This window comes from Bison bison, unplaced genomic scaffold (genome assembly GCF_000754665.1).
Source record: "Bison bison bison isolate TAMUID 2011002044 unplaced genomic scaffold, Bison_UMD1.0 scf7180017864224, whole genome shotgun sequence".
Classification (NCBI taxonomy): Eukaryota; Metazoa; Chordata; class Mammalia; order Artiodactyla; family Bovidae; genus Bison; species Bison bison.
Window position 1 is genome coordinate 6,270,873 of NW_011494796.1, and position 13,294 is coordinate 6,284,166.

At 45.7% G+C, this 13,294-nt stretch overlaps 1 protein-coding gene across 1 annotated transcript in view; it reads left to right on the forward strand.

Annotated features, from left to right (window-relative positions):
- The window catches only part of FAM169B (family with sequence similarity 169, member B), a 68,889-nt gene extending 57,279 nt beyond the window's left edge, over positions 1-11,610 (forward strand). Inside the window, exon 5 of the mRNA XM_010845856.1 lies at positions 11,267-11,610. Coding sequence (XP_010844158.1) covers positions 11,267-11,610 — 344 coding nt within the window. The remainder of the gene's footprint in view (positions 1-11,266) is intronic.
- The last annotated feature ends 1,684 nt before the right edge of the window (positions 11,611-13,294 follow it).

Sequence of the window (13,294 nt, forward strand, 5' to 3'; positions counted from 1 at the left end):
GGGGTTTCTGTTGTAAGACAGAGAAGGGCTTGCAGGATGGGGTATTAGAAGGGGGCAGGGGACGTTCATGGGGTGCAGCCTGGCTTCCTGTAAGTTGCCCCATTCTGATCTTCACAAGCCAGTTTCCTTTACTTACTTATGTTTCCTGCTTCCTCATAACCTTGCCATGATGCCTACCCAGCTCTACCTGTAGTGCCTCAAAGGACTGGGACCTGTTATAGTCCTGGTTTCAGTTCACTCAGAACCTTCTGCAAGAATCTGGTTGCTCCAGCTGGCCTGTGGATCGTGGGTCCACTGTGGTGGGCAGGCTTTTGTGGTTCTGATATGGTCCACGGGCCTCAGCTTTATAGCTGGGGCTGCAGTCAGGGCAATAGTAAAGAAGAACTGTGGCTGTGCAGACACCCCATAACCATCCATGAGAGGAACCGGTAGATGAGGTCTCAGCCTGGGCTGGAGTGCTTCTGGTCAGGACCACCCAGCAGCCCTTCTTTGCTGCACAGTGGATCACTCATAACAGAATGTTCCAGCAGCATAGTCTGTGCTGCTGGTATGTCCTGGGCCACACGAGTCCTCAGACTCTGCCCTAGACCTCTGGCACCAGATCTTCAGCGCTGGAGTGGGACCCAGCCATCTAGGGTTTAATAAGCCCTCCCGGTGGTTCTCATGTTTCTTTCTAGAGTTTGAGACCCAGTCACCCAAGGCATGCACTTTTCAGTGGTAGGTTTCTTTTGCTTAAAAATTGTTTTCTATGTTTTGTATTGTATGAACTGATAACGTGCAGGGTCCAGCATTACATTAAACTGAAGCAGTTCTTTCTCTTGTAATTGATAAGTGAGATGAATTACTGATACAGATTTTCTTATGTCAAACACCCAGGATAAAGCCAGCTTGGCCAAGGTTATTTTCTTTAGGCAAAAAGTTTTTCTTCAATGTTTAAAAAATACAGTTTTATCAAACCTTTTAAATAAATTCCTGTTATAATAGTCAAATACATAGAAGTAAATGATACTTTTAAAAGAGAAAACAATAACTAAATAATAACTAGAGCTTATCTCCAGGTATATCTTATTTTGGGGAGGTTCATGTTAATGCATTATTCTCAGTTGTTTTTGAGAAAAGATGTTATTATACAAATAGGATTCTAAACACTTAGTCTTGCTTGTTGAAAGTGATGTTTTTCTAGAGCAGGTGTTGGCAGCTGTGACCCAGAGACCAAATTCTGCCCGTTGCCTATTTTTGTAAATAAAACTTTATTGGAACAGAGCCTCTGCCCATTCGTATTATCCATGGTGATTTTGCACTGCAACTGCAAGGATAAGTGGTTGCCCCCAGAGCCTAAAGTATTTTCTACTTGGTCCTTATAGAAAAGGTTTGCCAGAGCCTGTTCTAGAGAATACAATTTAAATGTTTCACACTTTAAAGAAAATGATTTTATCCTGATTGATGTTAGTAATGCTCCTTGATGGGGAGAATTCGGGAACATCTGGATCATTTACTGGTATTATAATAGATGATCAGCTGCCCCAAGGGCCCGGGGAGTCTGGCTCTAACTTTGTGAAGTGGGCTCATGACAGACATGCAAAAAATTTCATGACAAAAAATTGTCATGAAAAGATAGTGCAAATGATTAGAATAAGTTAACACTATGTCTGCTGCTTCTGCTTAGAGTTTCCCTGGTTTAGGAGTATCCCAAATATCTTTATAATTTGCACCTGATCTCTTGGACTAGCAGCTATGACTACTTGGCCTGAATTGGATTTTTTAGAGCAACACCTTAACTTTCCTGATGTCTAGGCCTGGAGTAGCAAGACGGCTGGGCAGTGGGAATGCCCTGTGGCATTTGTCTTACCACTTGTCTTTTATGTCTTCTTCCTTCCTGACCAGTCTCTTTTTGAAGCAGATACAGTTTCTTCTACTACTTCCTGGCTGTCTGCTGCTATTACTTCCCTGAGTGCACTGTCTGTGAAATCTGTCTTGGGTGTCCCAAAGTGAAAGTCACTCAGTCGTGTCTGACTTTTTGTGACGCCATGGACTATATAGTCCATGGAATTCTCCAGGCCAGAATACTGGAATGGGTAGCCTTTCCCTTCTCCAGGGGATCTTCCCAACTCAGGGATTGAACCCAGGTCTCCCGCATTGCAGGCAGATTCTGGACCAGCTGAGCCACAAGGGAAGCCCAAGACTTACTCCTTTCTTCCTGGAGTGACAGTCTTCCTCCTTGTCTTTGATCTCCTGTGGTTCGTGTTCAGGGCTTAGCCCGCTGGTGCCCCTCCTTTACTCTCTGGTGGGCTTTGTCTTGTCCTCACAGAGGGTCTGCCTTCAGGTCCTCCCAAGCTGTTGATGGGAAAGCCCTCTTACTCTGGTGGTGTGTTTGCTCCCTGGGGTGATAGTTTCACCCTGGATACCTTATTGATCATGTGTATCTCCCCCAGCACAGCCTTGGGAGTGAGAAGAGAAACCAGCTCCTCATGGGGATCTAGAGCAGTGGTCCCCAACCTTTCGGCACTACGTTTTGTGAAGATGGTTTTTCCGTGGACCGGGGTGGGGGGTTGGTTTTGGGATGATTCAAGGACATTATATTTATTTTGTACTTTATTTCTATTATTATTACATCAGCTCCACCTCAGATCACCGGGCATTAGATCCCAGAGTTTGAGGACCCCTGATCTAGAGTAACATTGTTTACCCTCTTGGGTTTGGTTTGTTAATATTTGTTTAAGCTTTTTTGTCTTATGTTCATGTATAGCTGTTATTTATTTAATTGTCCCATCTCTGTCTGCTTTTTGTTTTTTTTCTCTGAGAAGTTTACTCTGTACTCATAGACTGAGTTGGAGAATATTCTCCTCTCCTCTTCAGTGCTCTGGAAGGCTTTCCTGGAAAAGTTGGCAGAACTTCTCTCTAAAGTCACCTGATCTGGTGTGTTCAGTGTGGGAGGGCTACTGAGTTCAGATTTCCATGGTCATAGGATAGTTTAGCTTTTCTGTTTTTCCATGAGTCAGTTTTTGTGGGTTGTATTATCTTAGGTGGCTTCCCAGCCCAGGTGGTGCTAGTGGTAAAGAACCCACCTGCCCAGGCAGGAGACTAAGAGACGAGGGTTCGATCCCTGGGTCGGGAAGATCCGTGGAGGAGGGCATGGCAACCCACCCCACTATTCTTGCCTGGAGAATCCCATGGACAGAGGAGTCCATAGGGTCACACAGAGTTGGACCTGACTGAAGTGACTTAACATGTGTGCACACACACACACACACTATCTCAGAAATTTGTCCTTTTCATCTGTTTTCAAATCTATATCAGTCTGCAGTTATTTATCATATTCTTCTACCTTTTACATTTCTGCCATATTTGTAATGATATCTCTATGTTAATTCCTAATGTGCTTTATGAATTGTGTCCTCTTTCCTGCTTTAGCAACACTTGAATTTTTAAAAAAATGTTTTCTTTTTAATTCACTTCTATCCTTTTGTCTCCTTCCCTGTAATTTCTTCGCTCTGGGATCAATGCTCCCCATGAGCTGACAGGAGGCTGCTGGGCTGCTGGGCAGTTGTTACTGACAAAAAAGGAGCCAAGTCCCATGTTTTTAACCTTTCTTGGCCCTCTCAGCTGCCTTGTCTATAAAGTGGGGAGAGTGGGTGAGGTCATGGCTGGGGTTCCTACCAACTGTTCTATGCTGTGTGGCAAGGTTTCCTTGGGTTTTATGTTCTGACTATGAGTGGAGTCCATCCGTGTGCAACCAGCTTACTGCCTCAGCCAGTACATAGCCAGGCTGTAATATTCTTACTAGAGTTAATTAATATTCTTATTTAAAGGCAAATCTGTTGGCTTTGGGAATGGAGATGGTTTTATTTGACCAGCATGAAGGCGTGATGAGCCTGCATCACGCCTTCCTGTTGGAGGGCTGGTGGAGTGTTCCCCTGCACTGCCCCAGATTTTTATTTTGAAATAGTTTTAGTTTTACAAAAGAGTTGCAAAGGTAAGGTAGACCATTATACCCTTCAGTCACCTTGACCTAATGTTAGCTTCTTTTATAACCATGACACAATGGTCAGGATGGAGAAACAAACATTGGCTGATTTTTCCAGCAGCGTTCTTCTCTTGTAGGATCTGACCTAGGATTCTTTGCTGCCTTTAATCTTCAGGTTATTTGGGACCATTTCTTGGTTTTCCTTGTCTTTCATGACCTGGACACTTTTGAGGAGTGCTGGTCTCTATAAATAGAGTTATGGAATGTCCATTAATGTAGGTTCATATGATATTTTCTTATGATTCACCCAGGTTTATGGATTTGGGGCACAGTGAAGTGCCCTTTTCCTCAGGTGCTCACATCAGGTGTGGGGGCCCAGGATGCCAACGTTACTACTGATGATATTCATCCTGATCACTCAAGGGGGTGTCTGTCCCTTTTCTATACTGTGAATTTATTATTTTTTCCTTTCCTTAATTGTATCTTTCTAATACAATTTATTATATTTTTTCAAGTCAATTTTATTAAAGTATAATTTTACATCTCATAAGAATTTCCAATGTTAAGTGTACCATTCAAAGATTTTTTTTAAGCAAATATAGGGAGTTGCATAACTGTCACCACAGTCCCGATTTTGGATATTTCCATCATCCCCCAAAGTTGCCTGTTGGCGTCAATCTCTTTCCATCTCAGCTCTGGGGAGCCACTGTTCTGCTCTCTGTCGCCATCAATTTGCCTTTCCTGGATGTTTCATATAAACGGAAAGATACAGTTTGTGGTCTTCTGCATCTGGCTTCTTTCACTTAGCTTGGTGTTTTTGAGGTTCATCTGCTGCTGCTGCTTCTAAGTCGCATCAGTTATGTCTGACTCTGTGTGACCGCATAGACGGCAGCCCACCAGGCTTCCCCGTCCCTGGGACTCTCCAGGCAGGAATACTGGAGTGGGTTGCCATTTCCTTCTCCAATGCATGAAAGTGAAAAGTGAAAAGTGAAAGTGAAGTCGCTCAGTTGTGCCCGATCCTTAGCGACCCCATGGACTGCAGCCTACCAAGCTCCTCCATCCATGGGATTTTCCAGGCAAGAGTACTGGAGTTGGTTGCCATTGCCTTCTCCAGAGGTTCATCTAAATTGTAGCAAATATTAGTATTTCATTCCTTTTTATTGCTAAGTAACGTTTCATGGTATGACTATACCACATTTTGTTTATGTATTTACCAGTATAGTTTCCAGTTTTGGGTATTACGAATAATGCTGGTATAAATATTCATATATCCATCTTTTTTTTTTTTTTTTAAATACCTGGGTTCCGGCCTGGGGAGTGGGCAGTCGGCAGGCTAAGGAAGTGACGAAGGCTAGTTTGCGTCGTCTAGCAACAGCACCAGCAGCGTCCCCTGCCCGGGCGGCGCCACTGCCTCCACTTATGCGAGGCTTCCGCCCCTCGGAGTCCCCTGACACCCATATATCCATCTTTGTATGGACATGCATTTGTTTCTCTTAAGTGGGATTCTAGAAGTAGAATCGGTGGATCATTTGGTTAGCATATGTTTTAATTTTTTAAGAAACTGCCAAATTATTTGACAAAGTTTCTATATCATTATTTATCCTCCCAGCAACATATGAGGCTTCTAATTTCTCCATGTCTTGTCAACACTTGCTTGTCCTTTTTAAAAAAAATTAATTTTAAAGGATAATTTACAATATTTGTGATGGTTTTTGTCATAAATCAATATGGATCAGTCACAGGTATACTGGTGTCCACCCCATCCTGGACCCCCTCCCACCTCTCTCCCCACTCCAGCCTTCCAAGTTGTCCCAGAGCACGGCTTTGGGTGTCCTGCTTCATGCATCAAACTCGCACTGGTCATCTGTTTTATATGTGGTAATGTTTCAAGGCTTTTCTCTCAAATCATCCCATCCTCTCCTCTCACTGAGTCCAAACGTCTGTTCTTTACATCTGTGTCTCCTTTGTTGACCTGCATGTAGGATCGTTGGTACCATCTTTCTGGATTCCATATATATTGTTAATAAATGATATTTGTCTTTCTCTGACTTCACTCTGTATAATAGGCTCTAGGTTCACCCATCTCATTAGAACTGACTCAAGTACATTGATTATAGCCATTTAGTAGGTCAAAAGTGGCATTTCATTGTGGTTTTAATTTACATTTTTAAATGACTAATATATTGAATATCTATTCATTGATTACTAATAATTTGTATGTCTTCTTTGAAGAAATGTCTGTTCAGATCATCTGTCCATTTTTAATTGGTTGTTTATTTTCTTTTTGTTGAATCATAAGATTTCTTTATATAATCTGAATATGTCATTTATCAGGAATGTGATTTGCAAACATTTTCTTACAGTCGGTGGCTTTTTATTTTTTTGGTGGTGTCTTTTGAAGCACAAAAGTTAATTTTAATGAAGTCAGATTTGCCAGTTGGTTGTGTTCATTAATGTCAAAACTAAGAACTTTTTGCCTAACCCAAGGTGATGAAGATTTTCTTCTAAAAGCTTTATAGCTCCAACGCTTACATTATGTCTAGATACATCTTGAATTAATTTTTTATATGATGTGAAGTAAGGATCCAGTTTCATTTAAAAAATACCTTACACATTAAAAAATTCACATACTTTAATTTTTAGAACAGTTTTTAGGTTTATGGAAAAATTGAGCAGAAAGTACAGAGGGCTCCCATCCCCTTCCACACACACTGAGTATCCTCTCTTATTAACATAGTGCATTGTGTGGTACATTTGTTACACTTCATAAGCCAATATTGATGCATATATTAGTTCACTAGGGCTGCTGTAACAAAGCACCCACATTGGGTGGCTTAGGCAATTAATTTTCACATGATTCTGGAAGCTGGAAATACAAGGTCGAGGTGTAGGCAGGTTAGTTTCCCCCGAGGCCTGTGTTTTGTCTTGTGATGGCCATCTACTCACTGTATCGTCTCCTGGCTTTCCTCTGCATGTGCTCATTCTTTGGAACCCCTCTCGTGTCCAGATTTCCTCTTCTTATGAGGACACCAGCTGGCTTAGATTAGAGCCCATCTAAAGACCTCCTTTTGAGTTCATCACCTCTTAAAGGCCCTTTCTTCAAATACACTTGTATTCTGATGTACTGGGGGTTGGGGAGACACAAGTCAACCCATAAAGGATACATCATTATTAACTAAAGTCCATAGTTTACATTAGGGTTCATTCTTCATGTTATACATTCTGTGGGTTTTGACAGCTGTAGGGAGGCGTGTTCTATCATTGCAGCATTGTACAGAGTAGCTTCACTGCCCTAAAGATCCCATGATCCACCTATTCATCCCTTGCTCCTCCTACCCCTTGACAATCACTAATACTTTTATTGCCTTCATAATTTCACCTTTTCCAAAATATCATATAATTGTGTTAATAATTATATGGCCTGGGTCAGGAAGAGCCCCTGGAGACCAGGGACAGGGTCCCCACTCCAGGATTCTGGGGCTTCCCTGGTGGCTCAGATGGTAAAGAATCCACCTGCAATGCAGGAGACCTGGGTTCAATCCCCGGGTTGGGAAGATCCCCTGGAGGAGGGCATGGCAACCCACTCCAGTATTCTTGCCTGGAGAATCCCCCTTGTCAGAGGAGACTGGCAGCTACAGTGCATAGGGTCACAGAGAGTCGGACACAACTGAGTGACTAAGCACACAGCACATCCTTTGCAGACTGGCCTCTTTCACTTAGTGATATTCTGTAAGATTCTCCATTTCTTTTCAGGGCATGAAAGTGCATTTCTTTTCAGCACTGAATAATGTTCCATCATCTGGATGCACCATGGTTTATTTACCCACTCTCCCATTGAAGCATATCTCGGTCGCTTCCAAGTTTATTTTTTATTTATTTGGCTGTGCTGGGTCTTAGTTGCAGCATGTGGGGTCTAGTTCTCTGATCAGGGATCGAACCTAAGCCCCCTGCATTGGGAGCACAGAGTCTTAGCCACTGGACACCAGGGAAGTCCCATTTCCAAGTTTTGGTAGTTCTGAATATAGGTACCGTAAATATTTGTGTAGACATAAGTTTTTAACTCCTTCTGCTGCTGCTAAGTTGCTTCAGTCATGTCCGACTCTGTGTGACCCCAGAGATGACAGCCCACCAGGCTGCCCTGTCCCTGGGATTCTCCAGGCAAGAACACTGGAGTGGGTTGCCATTTCCTTCTCCAATGCATGAAAGTGAAAAGTGAAAGTGAAGTCGCTCAGTCATGTCCGACTCTTAGCGACCCCATGGACTGCAGCCTTCCAGGCTCCTCCATCCATGGGATTTTCCAGGCAAGAGTACTGGAGTGGGGTGCCATTACCTTCTCCATTAACTCCTTCAGGCACATATAAATGAGCACAATTGCTGGATCCTGTAGTAAGAGTGGGTTTAGTTTTATAAGACGCCACCAACCTGTCATCAGAGTGGCTGTACCATTTGCATTCCCAACAGTGAAGGAGGGTTCCATTTGTTCCACATCCTCACCAGCATTTGGTGGTGTCAGTTTTCTGGATTTTGGCTGTTCTAAGTACATAGTCGCATCTCACTGGTTTTAAACTTGCATTTTCCTGATGACATATGATGTGGAACATCTTCTCATATGCTTACTTGCTATCTGCATAACTTCTTTGGTGAGATGTCTATTAAGGTCTTTGGCTCACTTTTTAATCAATTCTTTGTTTTTTTATTCTTGAGTCTTATGAGTTCTTTGTATATTTTGTATAATAGTTCTTTATCAGATATGTCTTTTGAAGATATTTGCCCCCCCCCCCCCAATTTGTGGTGTCTCATTCTTTTGACAGTGTCCTTCACAGAGTAGAAACATTTGATTTTAATGAAATTGAGTTATCAATTGTTTTTCATGAATCATGCCTTTGATGCTGTAGGCACAAGTTCATTGCCAAGCCCAAGGTCATCTAGGTTTTCTCATATGCTATCTTCTAGGAGTTCTGCAGTTCTGCATCGTGCATTTGTGTCTGTGATCCATTTTCAGTTCATTTTATGAAGGGTTTCAGGTTGAGTCATGGTTTTGCGTGTGGACGCCCAACTGTTTGAGCATCGTTTGTTGAAAAGGACTGTTCTTCCACTATTGACTTTGCTTTCCTCCTTTGTCTGAGAGCAGTTGACTATTTGTGTGGGTCTAATTCTGGGCTTTGTTGTGTTCCAGCTTTATTTATTCATTTTTAATTAATTAATATTTGGCTTATGGATGTCTAGTCATACTACCACTATTTGTTGAAAAGACTATCTTTTCCCATATTGAGTTACCTTGGTATTTTATAGAAATTCAGAGCATAAGCGTTTACTTCTGGACCCGCCCTTCTGCTCCACTCATCTGTAGCTTACACTTGCCCCATTACCACACTGTCTGAGTACCTTGATTTTATAAGAAGCTTTGAAATTGGGTAGTGTAAAGCCTCCAACTTCATTTTTCTCCTTCCTCTCCACCCCAAACTCTTTTGTTTATCCTAGAGACCCATTTCATGTGAATTTTACTACCAGCTTGTCAATTTCCACAAAAAAAGCCTGCTGGGATTTTGCTAGAACTAAACTTACAGATCTATTTGGGAAGAATGGCCAACGTAATTGAGTCATCCAGTCCTTGAACATGGAATTTCTCTTCATTGATTTAGATCTTCTTTAATTTCTCTCAACAATGTTTTGCTGTCTTCAGTAATTAAGGCTCATGCTTCCTTTGTTAAACATATTGAGTATTTACTTCTCTTTTAATGCTGTTGTGAGTGGAGTTGTATCTTTATGTAATTTTAAGCATTCCTAGCTTTGGAGGACTTTGCTATTTGGGGAACATTGTTCTCATCATCTGTAAAAGTTGGAAGTTATATAATTCCAACCAAGTTGGTCCTGTCATTTCAGGTACATTGAGGGTGAAGCACAAATACTTAATAATTACCATCTCAAGTGACTTGGGGGTTGCTTGTTGGTCGTAGATTATTTATTCATTCATTTTGGGCACAAAACCAGCTATTTATTTAGCTCGCATTTTGGTTGGTGATTTTGGTGAGGCAGAGCTGGGTGCTCTTCTGCTCTAAACTGGGTTGGCCTATGTGTCTGCAGTCACCTGATCAGCTGTTTCTTAGGACCAGCTAGATGTTGGCTGGCACCATGAGGGTACCCGGGCCTGTTTCTTGCATGGTGGCAGGCTAGCCCAGGTTTGTTCTCGTGTGAGGGGTAGAGATCTGAGAGAATGGAGAGGCCCTGGACCCCAGCAGGCCTGGGCTCAGAGCTGGTGTGCTCTTGCCAGCTTCCTTCTGTTGCTCAGAGTGAGTCACCGGTGAGCCAGATTGAAGGGGAGAGGAGATAAACCCCATCTCTTGATGGGAGAAGCTTCAGAATCACATGCAGAGGTGTGTGGATATAGAAAGGGGAATAACTGTGGCCATTTTTGCAAACAGTTCACTATAAGAGTGTGTACTTCTGTGATTCAGCCTGGCTAATTCAACTCTTCATTTGTTTGTTTCTTTGGGAAATTACTTACCTTTGAATTTTTTGCAGGCACAAATACCACCTCTTCCAATAGGCGCTGAGTAGGTGACATGTTTCTTTTCTTAGATTCCGGGACATTCAGAGCACAAGCAACCAGGTAGTTGGGAAGTGAGGAAGGTGATGTAGTCGGGTGCACGTGGCATTTCTAGCTTAGGGTGACAATGGAGATGACTGACTGCACGGGCATATTCCTGTTGCAGAAGCAGCAACTGTACTGGCATTAGTTCTGGTTGCAGTGAAGTTAAATCGGTGTGGGAAAGTGGGGGAGGGGCCAGCTGAAGCCTGTCTTGCTCTGCAGTAGCAGTTCACTCCTGTTCCATGGAAAACAGGACTTGGTCTGTTTGTGGTAAACGTGCTTTGCCATAATCGGCCAAGGTGAACTCTGTACCCTGGAGCAAGTCCTAGCCCATTTCCCTGGGTTCAGGGGGAACTCTGATGTTGCCCAGATGCTCCTCCTTGGCTTTGGGGGGTCTCTGAACTGTGTTCAGTGAGGGAGGGGTGTGAGGACTCTGTGTGCATCGTGGCCTCACCCTGCCTAGTCCCCTGAGTTTGCTGTGATTTCAGGGCGATAGCCGAGTGGCCTTGCTCGCAGCAGTTGAGAGTGTCTGGGCTGCCAGTCAGCTGAGGAGTGGGTGGTTTCGAGTGATCTGCTGTCTCGTCTTCGGGCGTTTAGTTTGTGAGGCTGGCGCTGCTTCCAGGGGTACCAGGGACCTGGCCAAGTGGGCTCCCGCTGGGTCCCGGCAGGCTGGTCCAGGCGGGGGACCACGCGTGTCTCTTGCCTTCCCACAGGCAGCCTGTGCGGTGACAGCACGGGTACCTGCTACCTCCTGCCGGTCTTCGACACCGTGTTTGTCCGGAGGCGCCACCGCCGGCGGGGCCTGGGGCTAACCATGCTGCAGGACTTCTGCCAGACGTTCCGAGAGGATGAGGCCCTGGGTGTCAGCTGGCCTATCTCGCCCGCCATGTACCAAGGTGATGGCTGCATCGGGGAGGGGCATCTGGGGAGTGGGATGCATAACTCCCGTGTGTTCCAGATGATTCTGGGGGGGGAGGTCCCTTGGAAGCTCTGGCACCATGACGGGCCTGTGGGTTTTCTCTTCCTTCTGAGAAACCTCCCGTTGCTTCAGCACTGAGACCGCAAGCTTGATCACAAGGGGCAAACCTTGTCCGGCCCCTGAGAAAGAGCTAGATTTAGAAAATAATAAAAACCAAACCAACCCAGCGTCAGAGAGAAGCAGAATGCAGGGAACTTACACTCTGTTGACAGCTGCTGTCGGGTCTCAGTGGGCCTTTGCTCTCTCCTGAGAAGATGGTAATCATCACTCTGCCCTTCCAGCCAGGAGCCCCAGGGGGACCAGGAGCTGAGGGAAGCGTGCTCTGAGCCCTCCCCAGGTTCCCCTGGGGAGGAGCAGGCTTCAGAGGACAGGGGCCACACCGCAAAGACCCTCCCATGGCCTGTATCTCCACCTGGCAGGGATGGAAGCTCTGACGGTGCTGACTGCGAATCATACTCGGGGTCTCAGTTCCTTCTGCGTCACCCTCGCTGTGCCTGGGCTCGGGGGTGAGCAGGCAGTGTGTAGACAGAGCAGCAGCTGGAGGCCCAGGCCGGCTGCTCCACGCCTCCCTGACCGCCTTTTATCGCTACAGTCCTGCCCTTGGAATGGCCCAGAGGGCCCGCTGCCCAGGGCCCCATGCTTTATCACCCTGTCGAGGCTGAACCTCTGTCCATGGAATGAGGAATCTGTGGGCCCAAGGGGATGTTCTCAGCCGGTCCAGGCCACTCCTAAGCCAGCTCAGGCTACTGGAACCTGAGGATTCTTGCCCGGGGCTGTCGAGGGCCCGAGTGGATGCCATCTTGGGCCTGTGCACCTAAGGCGGACCGTAACACCCATCTGCATGTCCTTATTCTGGTGGGGTGTCATGGAGTGTGGGTGTGGGGTCCACGTTCGTATGTCCAGTGTGTGGGGAGCCGGACAGGGAGGAGAGGGTGGGCTGCCAGCTGGGGGCCGGCTCGCTTGGCACTGCCACCTTCAAGTGCAAAACACCCAGGAGTCTAAGAATTCTAAATTTAAAACTGGCTTTTCCTCTTGTTGAGGAGTTACATTTGTCAAGACAGGAGAGCAGGGCTACCTATCTAGCATTCGACCAGCTTGGCTTCCACCTTCTTAGCATCATGCCCTCTGGGTTCCATCTGCGCTCTTGCCAGTGGCCTGATGCAGCCCCCCGTGCTGGCTGAACTGGGGCCCTGCCATGTGGAAATGCTCACCCCGTGAATGTGGCATAGACATCTACAACCTTGAGGGGTTTGGAGTCCGGACGTCTGTGGATGAGCGGGAAGGGTCCCTGGGAGAGGAGGGCTGCGGGGCTCAGAGGCAGGGACGGTGTCTGCAGAGGGGACTGGGTGGGTGATGTTATGGGGCTGAATAGGGTCCCCCCCAAGTCTAACCCCCAGGGTGACTGTATGTGGAGATGGAGTCCCTCAGTCGTGTCCGCCTCTTTGTGACCGCATGGACTGAAGCGCTCCAGGCTCCCTCGTCCTCCACTGTCTCCTGGGGCTTGCCCATACTCATGTCCATTGTGTCAGTGATGCCAGGAGCTATAAGGAGGTGATTAAGGTTGGATGAGGTCCTAAGGGGGGCCATGATCCAACAGGACAAGTAAGAGGAGGCCCCCGTAAGAAGAGGAGATAGGGCCCAGTGGGTACAGAAGGGAGATGGGGAGAAGACACAGTCAGAAGAACCATCTCCAAGCCAAAAAGGGAGGTCTCAGGAGAAGGCAAGCCTGCTGACGCCTTGATCTCGAACTTCCAGCCCAGAG